At 62.8% G+C, this 18,741-nt stretch overlaps 2 protein-coding genes across 5 annotated transcripts in view; both read right to left on the minus strand.

Annotated features, from left to right (window-relative positions):
* Positions 1-497: 497 nt before the first annotated feature.
* AKNA (AT-hook transcription factor) lies at positions 498-10,067 on the minus strand. Its single transcript, XM_057405867.1, has 21 exons — positions 9,598-10,067; positions 8,642-9,483; positions 8,176-8,250; positions 7,123-7,267; positions 6,883-7,034; positions 5,995-6,054; positions 5,791-5,888; positions 5,558-5,720; positions 5,342-5,469; positions 5,086-5,259; positions 4,712-4,910; positions 4,527-4,633; positions 4,129-4,343; positions 3,753-3,936; positions 3,268-3,441; positions 2,958-3,061; positions 2,713-2,817; positions 2,533-2,634; positions 1,421-1,534; positions 1,042-1,204; positions 498-759 (listed from the first exon to the last, which is right to left on the minus strand). The coding sequence occupies exons 1-21, from the start codon at positions 10,049-10,051 to the stop codon at positions 513-515; spliced, it is 4,005 nt and encodes a 1,334-aa protein (XP_057261850.1). The 5' UTR covers positions 10,052-10,067; the 3' UTR covers positions 498-512.
* Positions 10,068-15,544: 5,477 nt separating this feature from the next.
* Positions 15,545-18,741, minus strand: part of WHRN (whirlin) — a 38,401-nt gene continuing 35,204 nt past the window's right edge. For 2 of the 4 annotated variants that reach the window (XM_057405871.1, XM_057405869.1), the window contains 3 exons: positions 17,240-17,418; positions 16,616-16,738; positions 15,545-15,959 (listed from right to left, as the gene is read on the minus strand). In XM_057405871.1, coding sequence (XP_057261854.1) covers positions 15,777-15,959; positions 16,616-16,738; positions 17,240-17,418 — 485 coding nt within the window. In that variant the 3' untranslated portion in view covers positions 15,545-15,776. Of the gene's footprint in view, positions 15,960-16,615; positions 16,739-17,233; positions 17,419-18,741 lie in introns of all 4 variants that reach the window. The other 2 variants (XM_057405870.1, XM_057405868.1) reach the window with 1 other exon arrangement.

The raw sequence follows: 18,741 nt of genomic DNA on the forward strand, positions 1-18,741 counted from the left end.
CCAGACCAAAGCTTGGGTATGACACCCCCAAAAGAAGCCTAAAGTCTGGAAAAGGGGCTAACTTAGGGAATTGCATGTATTTCTGCCTATGCAGGCATGGAGGTAAACACAGCTGCCACTGGGGGCTGTGTTGTGGTAGGACCTACACAACGTCAGAGCAGCCCCAGAAGTGTTCAGCTCAGGGGGGGTGTCTGCCCTGGGGGACATGGGGTCACCCCATTGGTGCCAGGGGATGGTGTGACCCCAGTGGGGCTGTATCCCATGGGATGCTGCAGCTCTCAGGGGACCTCTGCCCCTGTCTTGCCCCAACTCTTGCAGCGTGGCTGGTCCTGAAAGTGCACACACAGATGGACAAAGTGATGCAGAAGGTCTAAGGCAAGCAGGATGGAGATGGGAGCCAGGACCCCACGGCGATGCCTCCAGCCCCACTGCCCCCAGATGTGGCAGGGAGCATCCAGTGCAGAGATGCTGATGAAGGGGGACACCATCCTCCTCCTCCTTCTTCAGGATGCTCAGAAGAGGCAGGAGTGGCGCAGGCCCCGTGCCTGGCTCAGCTCAGCCGCCAGCACCCGGCTCATGCGGGTGGTGGTGACCCTCACGCTCCGGGCAGCAGCCATGGCCCTGCTCAGGGACCAGTTCAGCTCCTCCAGATCCAGGGGGAGGCAGCGGTGGGGACCAGCGGCAGGGGAACGGGGGGGATGCTCTGACCCACACTGTCCCATAGTGTGGGGTGAGGTAGGTACCACTGGGGAGCAGTAGCTGCAAAGAAGAAGGGGACAGGGGGTTGGCTTTGCTCCATGGGTTGTGCCCCCCCTTTGCCTTGTTTCTCATCCCTCTCCCCCATCTCATGCATCTTCAACCCCCAGCACCCACCTCCATACACTCAACCCCATGCAGTCCCGTTCCCCACCCCCCCAAAAAAGGATCCAGGGGCTGCATGACGCACTCCAGGCACACAGCCCCTCTGGGGTTCACCCCCCTCCCCAGGACATGCTGACCTCACCCCAGTCCCCCCACACCACCACTGCAGAGCGTCCTTACAGCACAGAGGGTGCATAAGGCACGATGGGGACTGGTGCCAGGCAGCCGATGGCAGCGCTGGCACCGGGGCTGGCCAAGTACCAAAGTCCAGGTTGCTCCAGCTTCTGGGCTCTGGGACCAGTGTGGGAGCCTGGGGATGATGCGGCACCAGGGCCGTGCTCTGCTGTGGGGAGAAGGTGGTTAGATGCCCCCAGGGGTGTTCGATGTCCCCATGTGAGCCCCCCAAGTGCCACATTGGGTTGGATGGGAACAAACGAGCCCCATGGGGAGCACTTCTGTCCCCAGGCAATCTGCCGGCGCTGTGCGCCAAGGGTCTGAGGGGTGATCCCTGCTCCCCACTCCCCACCCCTATTGCAGGGACAAGCCACGTGTCACCCACCGTGCGTGGCTCCATCAGATGAGGGGGCACCCATGGGTGCCCGGCAGGCAGGGCAGCATGTCCTCCTCGGGGTGCTGTGCTGGGGCTGCCTCGCAGCATCGCCCGCCTGCCCTGCTGTGGAGAGAGGAGCCAGTGTATCCAGGAATGTCCCCACAGACCAAGCAAGGGGGTTGGGGAAGTGCAGACCAGTTTGGAGGAGCAGTTGGGACAGGAGGGGAGCCTTTCCCTGCAAGCTGCAGTGTGGGCTGCAATGGGGGGGGCTGCAAACTAGCGGGCTCAGCAAAGCCCTCTGCAGCCACAAGACACAGCAATGCCCGGCTCTGTGCTGCCACCCACAACAGGCTGGGTTAACCTTTAGCTAAAGGACAGGGCTTGGGACAGGCTCCCACTGCTCCCAGTGCCTGCAGCAAGGAGTGGGGAGAGCCCCAGACCTTGGGGAGCAGGCCCACAGCCCCTGAACCTCTGTAATTAATGAATGAATGGATTAATTCAATTAATGAATTGAGACCCCACTTGCAGCACTGTGTGCAGTTCTGGTGTCCCCAGCATAAGAAGGACATGGAGCTGTTGGAGCAAGTCCGGAGGAGGCCACGAGGATGATCAGGGGCTGGGAGCACCTCCTGTATGGAGACAGGCTGAGAACACTGGGGCTGTTCAGCCTGGAGAAGAGAAGCTGCGTGGAGACCTCAGAGCAGCTTCCAGTGTCTGAAGGGGGCTGCAAGGACGCTGGAGAGGGACTCTTCATCAGGGACTGCAGCCATAGGACAAGGGGTGATGGGTTCAGACTGAAATGGGAGATTCAGGTTGGATCTTAGGCAGAAGCTCTTCCCTGTGAGGGTGCTGAGGCGCTGGCACAGGGTGCCCAGAGAAGCTGTGGCTGCCCCATCCCTGGCAGTGTTCAAGGCCAGGTTGGACACAGGGGCTTGGAGCAAGCTGCTCCAGTGGAAGGTGTCCCTGCCCGTGGCAGGGGTTGGAGCTGGAGGAGCTTTAAGGTCCCTTCAACACAAACCAGGCTGGGGTTCTCCGATTCTATGATTTAAAGCCATCAGCAGCTCCATGAGCTGCACGAGGGAAGGGCAGAAGGGGCTGGGAGCTGCTCCAGGGTCACTCACCCGATGGAGCCCTGCTCCGGCGGCACCGGGGGCCCTCATGGGTGCGTGGCTCTTCCCGCGGTGCTGTGCTGGCTCGTGGCACCCCTGCCTGGTACCGTGTCCCTGCCAAAACACAGCGTGAGCACCCCAGTGTGGCGGTGAGCACCCTGCGTCCCCAGCGCCGAGCACAGTGACACCCACCTGTGTGCTGTCCCCGGAACGTCACCGCATCTGGGGGGCTCCGGGGGGTCTTCCATGGGGAGGGGGTGACCCGGGGTCCAGTGGGAGAAGGGTCTGACTCGGAGGCTGGGGTGGAGGAGAGGGAAGCAGGGTGGGATCCAGTGCCCCACAGGTACCAGGCCCCAAGGGGTCACCAGGAGCTGCAGCCCCATCAGCCCCACGCTCCCATTGGGACACTGTCCCCACGCTGGTGGGGTCCCACTTACTGAGGTCCAGTTCTGGCCTGTCCCGTGGCACTGACACCGACCTCCCCCTCCTCGTGGGGGCCACCCTGGGGGCCATCCTGCCCCACACCGGGGGTCTCGGCTCCCTGGGGAGGGGACAGAGCTGCTGTCACCACATAGACACCACAGTGCCCCCGTAGGCATCATCCCCCCAGCCCACCACCCCCAGCCCAACCTCTCCATAGTCACAGCTGGGATGGGATGGGATGGGGTGGGATGGAGTGTTCCCACACCCATAGGCTATGGTGCTGCCACCCTCCCACCCAGCCCAGGGTCCCTTTAAGCCACCTACCCCACGGGTGCTGCGGCCCTGGGGGACAATGGTGCACTGGTCACCGGCTGCCTCCTGCCCAGGGTGACACGCGGGGGGGCTTTTCCCTTGGGATAGCTGTGGGAATGCCGCAGGCTCTCCTCCAGCCGCAGCCGCAGCCGCCACACCTCATCCTGCAGCTCCCGGATGGCCTGGCTGCCGTGGGACAGAGGCCACGGTGAAGGGCATCTCCAGCCAAGCAGTGCTGGGAAGCAGCTCCATGCTCCCCATCTGCACCGGCCAGGACATGCTGTGATGCTCCCCAAACCCAAGCTTAGGGCTTGACTGGGCTGGGAGGGGGGTCATTCTCAGCCACCCCATGCACCATGAGCCCAATCTAGGTCCAGGCTGCCCAAGAAGGACAGAAGCATCTGCAGAAGATGCTGATACCTTTGGGAGCGTTGCTTGGTGGGGTCCCTGCACCACGCGGGGGGGTTCAGCTCAGTTTGGGGGGTACAAACACTCACTCGCGCTCCAAGCGGGAGCCCAACAGATCACAGTGAGCCAGGTCGAGGGATGGTGGGTCCAGGGACAGCGGGGTTGGGGACGGTGCTTTGGGGGATGCTGGGGGGCTGGCTGGGCCCCTGGTGGTGCCCAGGGGGCCACTGGTGCTGGCACAGCTCCTGCCTTCCACGTCCGAGTCGGTGTGAGCTGGAGAAGGGGGAGCATCATGAGATGAGGTTGGTGGGGTTGGGGTGTCCCCCCCCGGAGAACCCATGGAGAGCAAGCAGCAGGGTGAAGACAACCTCAGGCCAGAAGCCCAAGGGGGTTTTGGGGGGAACACCACAGAGCCAGAGGCCCCCAGATCCCAGTCCTTTGGGACACATAACACTGCCTACTCACTTCCAACACCACCATGGTCATGTCCTGCCTCGCTGCTCGGGCTCCGAGTCCAGTGTCGGGGGGAGCTGCTCTGTGAAGGGGTGCTGGGGGGCTGGCAGGTCCCTCCTGTGGTGTCCATCACCGTGGTCTCAGAGGGAAGTGGTGTCACCTCTCTCTTCCACGGAGGATGGAGGGTTGCAGGGATGGGGATGGAAGGTCCCAGGGAGCCGGGCTTCCTGGGGATGGAATGGGTCATGAGGCAGCCCCCATGGCTTGTCCCCCAGCCATGGGTCACCCTGCACTTCTCCCCCCGCCAGGCATCCCTTCCCTGCTCCCCTTCAGCACCCCAAATCCCCCACAGGAGCCAACAGCCCATGTCCCCAACCCCCCCCAGTGACAGTGGGGACCCTGAGCTGTACCCGGTGCTGGGGGGCCGGTGCTCGGGGGTGTGCACAGGGGGTGACACCCTGCTGGCCTCCGAGCCCACGAAGCCGCTGTCCGTCTCTGGTGACACAATGCGCTGCTCCTGCAGGAAGGGGAGGGCAGGATCAGTGCTGAGCACCCCCCCGACAGGGTCTGGGGTTACCCCAGCACAAGGACTCACCTTGTGGGGCCGGCGCTGGGTGCCAGCATTGCCCACCTGGCGGGACAGGGGTGCCTGGGGCGCCTTGGGGACCCCCAGGCAGGTCATGGCTGCAGATGGTGGCTCCTCAGTGGTGGGGAGGGGCTGGTGGCCCTGTGCCCCCGCTGGCCACGGGGGCTCCCTAGGGGACAGTGGCACCGCTCTTCTCTCCAGAGGGTGCCTGCAGGGAGAGGACAGAGCAGGAGTGATGGGACAGAGCAAGCCCAGATGTGGGGAAATGCCCCGCTGCAGCCGGGCTGTTAACTCTGAAGCCTATCAATAACAGCCATGTCAAACCTGACCTGAAAACCTCCCACTCGCCCCATCTGGGGTACCTGGCCTCCCCCAGCACTTACAGGGGAGAGGTCTCGAGGTCAGAGCCCTCCTCCAGTGACCGTGTCCTGCAGGGGACCTTGCTGGGGCCACCATCCCGTGCTCCAGCTCCATCTGCCTCCTCTTGCGACCTGCTCTCTGCCAGGCTCAGCTGCTCCAGGCTTAGCGACTCCGGCAAGGACTTGAAGTGCTTGTACCTGGGGGGGTACAACACCCACAGGCAGGAGCTGGTGGTTCTGGGGTGCCGCTTGCTGCCCGCACCCCTGACAGGACACTCACTGCTCCAGCAGGTCCCCAAAATCATCCTCCACTTGTTGCTGCTTGTGCCAGAGGGGCTGAGGCAGCCCCTCTGTCACCAACTCAGTGTCCCCCGCTGTCCCCTGGGGTCCATCCATCACCATGGGGCTCTGTAGGGCACAGCAAAAGGGGGTGTCAAGAAGCATGACCCCATCCCCACCCCATCAGCTTTGCCCCCCCCAGCCCTGCCCAGCTCACCTCGGGGTGCGGGCAGCGGGTGGCTGATGATGGGGAAGGGGTTGGGGGGGACTGGGGCTGGTCCAGGCACTTGGAGGGGAGCTGCTGCCTGCCCCCGGGCTCCAGCCGCTCCTTCAGCTCCTCCAGGTGCAATCCCAGGTGGAAAATCTCCCTTTCCACAGCACTGTAGGACACGGAGCGTCAGTGCTGGGAGGCACCGGACCCACAGCACCGGGAGAGGACCAAGCACTCACCGCTCAGGGTCAAAGTCCCCCAAGGCCCCCGGGTGCTGCCGCGCTCCCAGGTACGCCTGCTCCAGAGCATCCTGTGCTTCCTTCAGCTTCCCAAAGCGCTGCAGCACAAGGGAGGAAACATCCCAGCCTCAAAGCTCGGTCCCTGCCACCCTCCTATTCCATGGGCGCATCCGCAAAGCGGGTGTTGGGAAGGGGCTGATGTACCTGGAGCTGCTCCTGCCGTGTGGGCTTTCCTGCTTGGGTCCAGCCTTCGAAGGAATCCACCTGCAGGGAGGGAAAGGGATGAGACCAGCCCTGATGCAGCCCCACACTGCAGCAATCCATTGCAGGCAACCCACCACTGCAGCACCCCAATGCAGCACCCCATTACCACAGCACATCAATGCAGCACCCGAATGAAGCCCCACACCACAGACCCCATCACAGCCCCAACGCAAACCCCACTGCAGCCCCAATGCAAACCCCACTACAGCCCCAATGCAAACCCCACCACAGTCCCAATGCAAACCCCATTGCAGCCCGATGCAAACCCCACTACAGCCCCGATGCAAACCCTACTGCAGCCCCAATGCAAACCCCAGTGCAACCCCCACCGCAGCCCCAATGCAAACCCCACCACAGTCCCAATGCAAACCCCACCACAGGCCCCAATGCAAACCCCATTGCAGCCCGATGCAAACCCCACTGGAGCCCCGATGCAAACCCTACTGCAGCCCCAATGCAAACCCCAGTGCAACCCCCACCGCAGCCCCAATGCAACCCCCACCGCAGTCCCAATGCAAACCTCACCACAGCCCCAATGCAAACCCCATTGCAGCCCGATGCAAACCCCACTGCAGCCCCAATGCAAACCCCATTGCAGACCGATGCAAACCCCACTGGAGCTCCAATGCAAACCCTACTGCAGCCCCAATGCAAACCCCAGTGCAACCCCCACTGCAGCCCCAATGCAACCACCACCGCAGCCCCAATGCAAACCTCACCACAGCCCCAATGCAAACCCCATTGCAGCCCAATGCAAACCCCACTGCAGCACCAATGAACCCCCAGGGCAGCCCCAATGCAACCCCCATTGCAGTGCCCATCACTTGCCTGGGCCTGCAGCTTCTGTGCCTGCCCTGCCAGGGTCCGTGTCAGCCGGGTCCCGGGGCAGCAGCAGGTCCCCAGGCAAGTGGGGCAGCCCCCCATGGCTGTTGGGCTGGGAGAGGGTTGGGGTGCTCCCCCCTGCTCGGGAGGTGCTGGAGCTGCATGAAAACAGGAGGACATGGGGGGTCCCTCTACAGCAGTGGGACCCCTCCACGCCATGATGGATGGGGACAGGGTCCAACCCACCTCCACCCGGTGAGGACACCGTGGCCGCGCTGAACGTCGCCGTCCTGGCCTGCGCCATGCTGAGGGCCAGCACCCTGCCGCCGGCGCCCATGGCGCCCATAGCCAGGCTGCGGCTGGGCTGCGGCGGGTCCGAGTACAGGCTCACCTGGCGGAGGGAACGGGAGTCAGGTCCCAGCCTGAGCCCGCACCCCGGCACTGCCCCCGCTGTCCCCTCAGCACCCAGGAGCACCCACGCTGCGCCCCTGACCCCGCTTCCCCATCCGCACAGGGCGGGAGGGGGCCATGGCGACACGCTGCCAGCCGCCATCTTGGGGAAGGCCCCTCCGCCGTTATGGGGTGGTGTTGGCCCCACCATGGAGGGCAGGGGGCCTCAAACCCCATCCCTGGGCTGGGCTTCCTCAACCGCAGCTCCCCGGGAGGAGGAAGGCGGCAAATAGAGAAGTGTGGGAGCAGGGAATGGAGGGGACCCGGCCCCTCTGCTTGGAGCTCTGTGTGCGGCTATGGGGCAGCAGCACAAGAGGGATGTGGAGCTGTTGGAGCGAGGCCAGAGGAGGCCATGGGGATGCTGTGAGGGCTGGAGCAGCTCTGCTCTGGAGCCAGGCTGAGAGAGCTGGGCTGGGGCAGCCTGGAGAAGAGAAGGCTCCTGAAGGGGAGACCTGAGAGCAGCTCCAGTGCCTGAAGGGGCTGCAGGAAAGCTGGAGAGGGGCTTGGGACAAGGGATGTAGGGACAGGCCAAGGGGAATGGCTTTAACCTGCCCGAGGGGAGACTGAGATGAGCTCTTAGGCAGAAGCTCTTCCCTGTGAGGGTGCTGAGGCGCTGGCACAGGGTGCCCAGAGAAGCTGTGGCTGCCCCATCCCTGGCAGTGTTCGAGGCCAGGTTGGACACAGGGGCTTGGAGCAAGCTGCTCTAGTGGAAGGTGTCCCTGCCTGTGGCAGGGGTTGGAGCTGGAGGAGCTTTAAGGTCCCTTCCAACACAAACCAGGCTGGGATCCTATAACCCTTGGCAGGTGGGATCAGAGCAGGGACCCCCCCCCCCCCAGCTCTGGCACTCACCCTGGCACCCAGGCGCAGTTGGTCAATGGTGTTCTCAGCCTCAGCGTACTTGGTCAGCAGCTTGTGGTAGTCATCCTGCAGGGAAGGGACACATGGGATGGCCTCCAGCATGGGGACGGGGGCTTGGGGGGGCAAAGGGGGATGAGGCTCAGAAGGAGCCATGTCGGGACAATGGGTTCTTCCATAGGGGTGCAGAAACCCAGCCCACCTGGTGCAGATGTGGCCCCAATGAAGTTCCATATCCTCCCAGGGGCAGCCACAAGCACCCCAGTACCAGCGGGCATCGGTGTTTGGGTACCAGCACCCTGGGCTTGGGGACCACGAGCATCCCTGCCTCCATCCCCCAGTACTGCCCACATCCCTGCCCGGGTGATCAGCACCAAACCTCTTATGAGAGACACAGGGGGGCCATTTCCCCCCCCCACACCCCCCCCATTACGGCTGAACTGGGGGTGCCGGGCATTACCTGCAGCTGCTGCACCAGCTCGGTGGCTTGCTCGGGGGACCTGAACCCATGGGGCAGCCCTGCGGTGGGGGGGGGCTGCGGGGGGACCCCCTCCCCGCTGCTCAGCAGCACCTCCCGCACGATCTCAGCTGGGGACTTGAAGCCGATGCTGGGTCCCGGGGCGCTGGGCAGGGCTCGGCCCCGCGGTGGTCGGTAGCTCCGGGTCACCTTCACCCGCGCCTCCACCTTGGAGAGGTCGGGCAGGGGGTGGTTGAGCTGCCCCTGGCCATAGCTGGTGCCCATGCCCGAGGGATTCCTCGCCTTCTTGCTGCCACCGTGCTGCCGCCGGGGGTCCAGGGACTGCCGGGGGGGTAGCACCTTGGGTGCTGCCTTTTTGAGGCCCCGAGGTGCAGGGGGGTCCCCAGTGCTCTGGGGGGCCCTGGTGGGTGTCAGGCTTGGCACAGGCTTGGTGCTGGTGGCATCACGATGATCCTCGGTGGAGCGGTGCAGCAGGATGCTCTGCTTTGGGGTCCTGTGCCCCCCTCCAGCATCCCACTGAGATGGGGTGGGAGGGCCAGGGCTGGCATCTGTCAGCCCCGAGGTGTCCCCCCCATCTGTGCTGCAGCCATGGGGCTGGCAGAGAGCCCGGGGACCCCGCAACGGCTCTGGGCTGCTGCTGAGCCCCGAGCCCCATTGTCCCTCATAGGAGAGCTCAGGGTAGGGGTCCCCATCACTCTCTGCCCCCCAGGGCTCCTCATCCCCACCAAAGCTGCTCTGGTCCTCATCCTCCTCCACCAGGTTCTGCTGCGGGTGCCAGCGACCCTCCTGCACTGGGGACCTCTCCTCCAGGTCCTCTCCATGGCCTGCAAAACACCAGCACCGTGGGGCTGCTGCATCACCCCGGGCCTCTTGCGGCCCCCCTCTGCTCCAGTGACACCCCAGGAGGGGCTGTGGGCAGTGGGGAAGGGACAACTCACCCCATGGTGGGCTCCCGGCGTCATCCCCCAGGCCGATGACCCCATACTCGTCCATTTGCCTTTGGAAGCCGTCGTCTTCCTCCTCCTCCTCCTCCTGCTGCTGCTCCTCTCCCTGCCAGCGCCTCAGCTGTGTTTGTGTGCGGTGCAGCCATGGTGCTGGGCTGGCCATGGCCCGCGGGCACCGCGGCACCATCACTTGTGCCGCTTCATGGCCCGGCCGTGGCAGGCTGGGGACATCCTTGCCGTGAATGTAGGTCACATCCTCACCGCTGCATCCTGACGGGGGTGAGGGACAGGGAGGGTGCTCAGCAGGACACAGGCGGGTGTTTGGGGTGTCCCCCCCGCTGCTGGTGCTTCCCCTCTCCCCCAGAGCTTGGGGACAAGGGCAACCCCAACAATGAGGGTGACGTCCGACTGTATCCCACTGTGAAGCTGGAGCTGCTGCATCCTCCATGGCCACAATGGTCCCCATGAGGAAGGAGGCCCCCAGGGGCAACCCCAAAAAGCTTTTACCCCCCCCCCCCCAACCCAAGGACATCAGAGGTGACACCCAACAGCATCCCACCACGAAGCTGGAGCTGCTGCATCTCTCAAGGACACAATGGTCCCCAGAGGTCCCCATGAGGAAGAAGCCTCTCCGGGTCACTCCAAAAGGCTTCAATCCCCCCTCCCCAGGGTGGGTATCAGGGAGCACCCAGCCCGTACAATGACCCTATGAGCATCACCCCACTGAGGCAGCCCCAGCCTGGGGACCATTATCAGGAGCACCCTGCTGTCCCCCCAGCTCTGGAGGGCTGACACAAGAGGGATGACAGCAGAGGCCTGGCACGCTCGCTCCACTGGGGACCCAGAAGCAGGAGCTCAGCCTCATCCCACTCCTCCCTCTGCACCTCGAGTGATGCCGGATGCCAAAACCCAGCCATGGGGCGGGCAGCAGGAAAGGCCCTGGGGTTTCCAGCCATTCCCTCAGGTAGATCTGAGCCCCCCACAACCCAGCTTTGCCCATAGGGGGGGTGCAGGTGGGGTGCACTCACCTGCACCAGCATCCATGAGACAAGCTCATCACTGTGACCCCTTTGAAGGTCCCCAAAGCAGCCTTGCTTTGAGCACCCTGAAACCTCTCTGCAGCCGCAGGGTTGTCGTAGAAGGAGGAAGCGAAGCTTCCTGTGAGCTTGCAGGTGGCTGCAAAGCTCTTAACCCCATCAGACCCCGAGGGAGGGCAAACCCTGCTCCCACAGCACTTTCCATCCCAGCCTTTGGGGTTTTAAACCAATTCGGGGCACGATACCAGAGCAAAATGTGGGGGGGATCCCTGGGACCAGCAGCAGCCTCCATAAAACACCAAGATGGAACACCAAGATGCCAAGCAGCCCCCAAATTCAGCATTCAGGCCCCCAAATCCAGGCAGAACCCCCCCCAAACCCTCCCCGAGGTGCTGGTCCAGCCCCATGGCTGTAGGCCCACGGCCACAACCAGGTAGCACAGCCCACCCTGGCTCCCTCCCAGGCAGACAATTAATCCAGCTCATTAGTGTGTAATTAGCAGCATGTGGGGAGGCTGCATGAGCTGATGAAACCACAGCGCGGGCCTGGGGTGGCTGCATTCAGCAGGATGCTGCTGAGCAGGAAATCAACCTATGGCACCCACATGCTGGGGGGAAACACTCCTAACCCACTGCCGTGCCTCGGATCTACTGATTCCATGGCTTAAATCCCGCTGTTGATGAGGGTTTGGGGGCTGTTTGCCGGAGGTCCTCAGCATCACCCCTGCACCAGCAGCGCGCTCCCAGCCGTGCCCGCATCCTTTTGCAGAGCAAGGAGCAAACCCCAGAGCATCCCTAAGGGCTTGCAGACCTGCTGGGGTGTTTGCACAAGGCTTTATCCCACACCCTGGCTGAGCAGCTCCTTTCTCCACTCCATGGCTTCTGCTGACAGCAGAGATGGGGCTGCCCATGGGATGCTCCAGGCTCTGCGGCTGCTCAGAGGAGCTAAAGAGGGGTTTTGGCTTTAGCCTCTATTGGAGCTGGGATGTTTCCAGCCCCAAGCCCAAGTGCCCCCCAACCCACCTTGAGCCCCACAGCACCCCAAGAGATGAGGAGCCAAAACACCAGCTGGGGGGGGAGGAGTGAAAGGAGCTGGTGGGTGCTGTTGTCTCAGGGCAAAGAGGGTTAAACTGTTTCCTACCTGGTTTCAGCAGGCTGGTGCCTGGATCATGCCCTACCCACACACCGAGGGCTGTCACCCCCATTCTCCACCCCATCCCCAACCCGTCCCCAGAGCTGCTCTGCCCGCAACAGCCACAGGCGGCAGGGTCTGCTGGCAAATCCAGCCACGCTCATCACTAGCCCAGGCAGCGCCTCCACCAATGGTCACAGCGGGAAGGGAGAAAACTTGGGATCTTGTTGGGCGCTGTTATGGTAACAGAAAAGGCGGACAAGTGTTGTCAGGAGCCACAAAGTGAATGCAAACAATCCAAGCGTGTTTGTTTGTGTATCTTGCTCTGGGAAAGCCAGGATTTTGCAATAGGGTGATCACAGAATCCCGGCCTGGTTTGGGTTGGAAGGGACCCCAGAGCTCCTCCAGTTCCAACCCCTGCCACAGCAGGGACACCTTCCACTAGAGCAGCTTGCTCCAAGCCCCTGTGTCCAACCTGGCCTTGAACACTGCCAGGGATGGGGCAGCCACAGCTTCTCTGGGCACCCTGTGCCAGCGCCTCAGCACCCTCCCAGGGAAGAGCTTCTGCCTAAGAGCTCATCTCAGTCTCCCCTTGGGCAGGTTAAAGCCATTCCCCTTGGCCTGTCCCTACAGGCCCTTGTCCAAGCCCCTCTCCAGCTTCCCTGTAGCCCCTTGAGGCACTGGAGGTTACCTCTGCCCATCCCTGCCCTCACCTCTTAATGCCTGCTCCTCTTTAGGCATCTTCAACCTCCACCACTCCAATCCCATGGGACTGATGAAGGCTGAGACATCCCAACTCATTCTATGTGTGATGCAGGGCACACAGCCCCATCAGGGCTCCTGGCTTCATTAGTGGTGACAAGCCGAGGAGACTGTCACATCCTCAGCCCCGGGGCTTGCTCGGTGCCATGGAAGGGGGGAGACAGGGCTGTCACTCTGCCTTTGCTGCCTTGTCAACCCTGGGTGGTGCGGATGGATTGGGGGGTGCTAATGCCCACTTCCATCCACATGGCAATGGGGAATGATAATCCCTATGCCCTAAAATAGACATCCCTTGCTCTAGGAGGGGGTTAAAGCCCCCTGTTGAACCCCAAAACAGGCTTTACCTCCTCCCCCCAAGGCAAGCAATGGCTATTTTAGTCTCCTAAACCACCCATTCCCATCCAAAACTCAATTCCAGACAGCATTCAACCTCCCACGGGTCTCCTTTGGCACCTCCATGCTCCCCTTCCCCTCCTCAGCTCCCTTTTTATCTAAGACACATCCATGCTGCCCCCCAAAGCATCTCCGTTGGTGGGTTGAAGGAAGCCAGAACAACAGCCTCAGGATGAAGTTTGGCACTCCAGGAAGGAGGAATTCCTGGTTTAAAAACCCTTTCCAAGTTCATTCCTGGTTTATGAGCATGAAAGAGGGCAGAGAGGCTGCTTGCTTAGTATGGGAGAATCCATCCTAGTGAGGAAGAGCCTCACAAACCCTCTCTGTCCTCTGAAAGCACATGTGCCTGTTACTGCACCACCTCTCTAAACCCCATGGGTCACCCCATTCCTCTGCCTGGAGGGGCCATACCCCTCCAGCTCCTCCACACCAGCAGATCCCCACGGAGAGGCACCAAATCCCTGTGGAAACAGCATCTCTCCATCACTTCCACAGAAGCAAAGCCCCGCGGTTCTTTCCCACCTCCTGCCTGCTCCACGAACCCTCCTGTCCCCAACACACGGTCCTGTCCTCAATAGGAACAGCCTTGTCCCCATGGCATAGCCCGGCAAGATCCAGGGCTGAACCTCTCCTTATATACAGGAGCTGGGGGCTGCTGATGGCAGTAATGCCTTGCAAAGGGCGGCCTTAATCCCTGTCTGGAAAGAGCCGGCAGCAGAGATCCCGTATTAGCTGGATTTGGGCGCTCTCCAAGGGGTCCTTTAAACATCCATGGGCAGCCCGGATGGCTGCTGCAGAGCCACAGAAACCCGGGCCCCGCTGCCGGCACCCCCCGAACAGAGCTGCCCTTTAAGTAAAACAAGGAACTGAAGCTGGAGGCAGCGGCCACTTCCTCGCAGGAGCCGCAGGCAGCGGCACGGCCTCGCATCCCGCAGCCTCCGTGCGAGTGAGCCCCGGCCATGGCTCCGCGCCGCCCTTCGCAGCCTGATGAAACCCTCCGCAAGGCTCCGGAACCCTGCGGGCGGCAGAGCCAGCCCTGGGCGGGGAGGCAGCACCGGAATAAGAAGAGTTCTGACAAGTTTCCCAAGGGCCACCAAGGCTCCGGTGGCCTGGGGACAACGTGGGCAGAAGCGGCGCAGCGGCACGAAATCCCAGCCTGGTTTGGGTTGGAAGGGACCCTAAAGCCCATCCAGTCCCAACCCCTGCCACGGGCAAGGACACCTCGCACTAGGCATGACCCGCACTCTCCGGGTGCATCCCCTCGGCTTGGGATCCCCCGCTCCGCCCAGGGACCCTAAGCCGGGCTCAGGAGCGCCGAGGACTCCAGGATGCGGCCCCCCCGGGATGGGCCCATCCCCGCGGCCCCCAGCTGCGCATCCCGCTGTGATCCCAGCGGTGCCCGGGGGTCCTCTCTTTCCCTCCAGCTGCGGAAGGAGCCTTGCAGGGATCAGAGCGAGCACATCGAGCAGCGGCGCCAGCCCCATCGCCCTGCCCCGGCCCCCCCGAACACATGTGGGGAGCACATCTGGGCACCGCTGGAGGAGCACCACCGCCCCCGCGCACAACAGCTGCCCCGCGGCTGCTCACCTGCAGGGAGGGCCCGGCCGCCGGCTCCTCGCCCGATGCGCGGCGGCTCCGCACCGCGATCCCTATCGCGACCACGATCGCGATCACGGCCCCGGTCCCGCCGTCGTTCCCCCCTGCCCCGCCCCGCGGGACAATAGCGCGGGCCGCCGGCGGCGGCGGGGCGGGGCCTCCGCCCTTATTAGCATATCGGCGGCTACTCGCCAATCGGAGAGCGCCGCAGAGCAAGAACTGGGAAGTCGTTAGCATAAACCCCGCCCTCCCCTGTATTTGCATAGCCAGCGGCGGGAGACCAATCAGAGGGGCTGTCATTATCATAATTTATGCAGCGCCGGCACCCCCTGGTGGGGAACTCCTGCACCCGCCCCGGGACGGCTCTGGAGGGGATGAGGATGGGAATGGGAAGGGATGGGATGGAGCACCCGCAATGCCTGGGATGGCCCGGGCAGGGGTGGGATAGGTATAGGGATAGGATGGAGCATCCCTATTTCCCAGCATGGCCCGGACAGGGGATGAGATGGGATGGGATGGGAGCACCCCCAATGGCTGGGATGGCCCTTGGCAGGAGATGGGGAGGGAGCACCCCTTTCTGGGGATGGGGCAGTTTTCTCTATGGCTGCCACACTCCCACCTGCCCTTGCCAGCACGCCATAGCCACCCCTGTCCATTCCCTTCCTGCCCCCCTTTTCCAGCCCGGAGGAATCCCGCAATCCCAGCCTTTGTCTATCCTGATTGGTTTATTGAAAAATTAAAGCACAAGCTCTGTCTATAGAAACACAAGGACTCTGCCAGCGATTTACAAGGCCTCCGGTTGCTCCCTCTGCATCCCCACCTATGGCTGTGCCACCCGCCTGGGCCAGCACCCGAGGGAGCAGGGACCACCCAAACCCCCTCCAGCCTGAGCCGGGAGCCCACCTTGTGCTTTGTGTGGCACTCACATGGCAGCGGGGACACCCGGACCTTCCCCTGCCCTCCTGCCCCACTCCCACCCTGGAGAACCACAGGATACTCCCAAAGGGCAGCGCCGCCCACCCCGATCCAAGAGACATTATGGGATGTGCACTGATTTCTGCCCGTTCGCAGCCTGCCCTACCCAGGCATGAGTCTGCAGCAGGAGAGGGGACACTTGGGGACAAGCTGGGGGGTGTCTGTGCGTGCGGGATGGCGCAGCGGGAGAGGGCTCCGCGGGGTGGGAATGCAGCTTTCCCGCCTCGGCGCTGCCTTCCGCTCCTATTCGGGATGCTCCCCATCCCAAAGCCTGGATCCCTAAAGGGCGACGTTGAATTCTGTGACCAAGAAATCAATGTAGTCCTTTTCCTTCAGCTTAAAGGCCTCGGCGATGATGCGGGCGGCTTCCCGGTGCTCCTTGCCCCGCAGCCCCGTGCCGTTCACCTCCAGGATGACGTGGCCCACCTTCAGCTTCCCACAGTTGTGTGCTGAGCCCCCGCGCTGCAGGATAGAGGTGGAGAGATCCTGATCCCATCCCCCATCCCAGGGATGTTTTGGGGGGGAAATGAGACACATTTCATGTTTCCGAAAGAGGGGATAAATTTGGCTCCCGTTTTGCTTGTCCCAGTGGAATGGCCAAGAAGAACCAAGGTGGAGTTGGCTCTGCTTTGCTTTGCTGTCAGTGACTTGAGTTTTGCCCCAAGTGAGCAGGAGAGGAAGCTGCTGTTCCCAGCCATGCATCCACCCCAGCTGTCCCCCACCATTCCCCCTCTCCCAGCCCTCTATCTGAGCAGGAAAAGGGAGCTTCCAGCCATCTGGAGACACCAGAGCCAAGCTTTCGGGGCTGCCAGACCCCCTCTGGATCCACAGCAAACCCTTAGCTCCCAGGCCATGCTCTACGATATGGGATGCTCCATGGGACACCAATGCAACCCTCAGCACCTCCCCTGCAGCAGAATGATGCTGACGGCAAGGGAAGATGCTCTGGGGGGAAGCACACCTCCAAAATCCCCCCTTCTCCCAAGGAACAAGGGATGGGACAAGAGGAAACAGCCTCAAGCTGCGCCAGGGGAGGTTTAGATGGAACTGAGGAACAATTCCTTCCCCAGAGGGTGCTCGGGAGAAGAGGGATGTGCAGGATGTGCACTGAGTCCTACCTGGATGGTGACGATGCGGGGCAGCGGCTGCCGCGTGTTCGCTCCCCCCTCGATGGCGATGCCCAGGGTCGGAGCACTCTTGGATACACGGATCAGGCATGATGTGGGCTCCAGGAGCCCTGGCTGGGGAGAGATGGGCAGTGCTGCTGAGGGGGACCAGGACCCATGGGGTGGGATGGAGCATCCCCAGTCCCCAGGATGGCCCTAGCAGGCGGTGGGATATGGATGGAATTGGGATGGGTTGGGGATGGAATGGAGCATCCCCAATCCCAAGGATGCCCCTGGCAGGGGATAGGGATGTGATGGAGACGGAGGCTTCTACCCTGGGGATGGGGTGGTTTTCCTCATGGCTGCTGTACTCCCACCTGCCGTTGCCAGCACCCCATAGGCACCCTTGTCCCTTCCCATCCTGCCCAGGGTCACCCCATGACAAGCAGGGTCACCCCAAGGAAGGCTCACAGGAGAGGCACAGACAGACCACCTGCAGATGCTCTTTGACTCCCGACATTCCATGTGCATGTCTGTGCATGGAAGCACAGAAGAGCGGGTGCTGCCTACGGCAGGGGCAACCCCGATGCCCACCTCCCACCACCTGCACCAGCATCCACGGGCACCCACCCTCACCGGCTTGGAGGCTCCTTCTGCTGCCCCATCACTGCTCCGGGCCTCCTGAAGGCTTCGGCTCTTCCCAGAGAGGAGCTGCTGGCCCTTGTCCCTGCTGCTCAGCTCCACGTCGCCGATGTCCACCCCACTGTCCTCGCTCAGCGTCTGCCCGCTGTCCGAGAGCTGCGACAGCGTGGAGGCTGTGGGACACCAGGCAGGTTGTGGGGTTAGGATGTCCTCAGGGCAGGGACATCCCAACCGCTCCCAGCACTGGGCAGGGCCCTTGGGATTTAGACCTGGACTTTGGAGGGACGTTCCCAAGCTTCCAGTGTCTGAAGGGGGCTACAAGGATGCTGGAGAGGGGCTCTTCATCAGGAGCTGTAGCAATGGGACAAAGGGTGATGGGTTCAGACTGGAACAGGGGAAGTTCAGGTTAGATCTAAGGCAGAAGCTCTTCCCTGTGAGGGTGCTGAGGCGCTGGCACAGGGTGCCCAGAGAAGCTGTGGCTGCCCCATCCCTGGCAGTGTTCAAGGCCAGGTTGGACACAGGGGCTTGGAGCAAGCTGCTCTAGTGGAAGGTGTCCCTGTCCATTGCAGGGGTTGGAGCTGGAGGAGCTTTAAGGTCCCTTCCAACCCAAACCAGGCTGGGATCCTATGATAACAGCAGCGCTGTGCACAGAGAGTGCCAAGGAACAAAGGGCCTCAAGGATCCAGCCCAAATCCTGAACTGGGATGGAATGAGGGGGTGATGGGTTTAGGGATGCTGCTGGAGGAGGCTGGAGACGGCCCATGCTCCATACCAGGGTTTGGGAGGAGATGGGGACAGGCCCGAGCAAAGAGGAGCTGCCAGGTAGGAGCTTTCTCCCCTCAGGATGAAGTGTGGGTGCAGATGGAGATGAGCACCAGGGAGCAAGGTCTGGCAGCACCGCAGAGAGGGCAGCGGGTGCGGGACATCCCCCGGGGCTTGGCGGAGCTGGGCTCACACCGCTGACACCCTGCGGGCAGAATCCGACCCCGCTCAGCCCGGAGCGGGTCCCTCGGCCCCATCCACAGCCCCGAGGTGAATGAGCTGCAGTGGGAGGACGGCGCCACAGGAGGGCGACAACGTCACCGGCACCGCTCCCCGAGCACGGCCGGGAACGGGACATGGCCGGGGTACCGCAGCCCCGCCTCAGCGGAGGCAGAGCCATGGGGGGCAGGACCGGCCCGTCCTGAAGGTGCTGCGAGGGCTGGAGCAGCTCTGCTCTGGAGCCAGGCTGAGAGAGCTGGGCTGGGGCAGCCTGGAGAAGAGAAGGCTCCTGAAGGGGAGACCTGAGAGCAGCTCCAGTGCCTGAAGGGGCTGCAGGAAAGCTGGAGAGGGGCTTGGGACAAGGGGTGTAGGGACAGGACAAGGGGAATGGCTTTAACCTGCCCGAGGGGAGACTGAGATGAGCTCTTAGGCAGAAGCTCTTCCCTGTGAGGGTGCTGAGGCGCTGGCACAGGGTGCCCAGAGAAGCTGTGGCTGCCCCATCCCTGGCAGAGTTC

This window comes from Pezoporus wallicus, unplaced genomic scaffold, assembly GCF_028554395.1.
Source record: "Pezoporus wallicus isolate ANWC-B61680 ecotype Strahan unplaced genomic scaffold, APGP_CSIRO_Pwel_v1 contig_4684, whole genome shotgun sequence".
NCBI lineage: Eukaryota > Metazoa > Chordata > Aves > Psittaciformes > Psittacidae > Pezoporus > Pezoporus wallicus.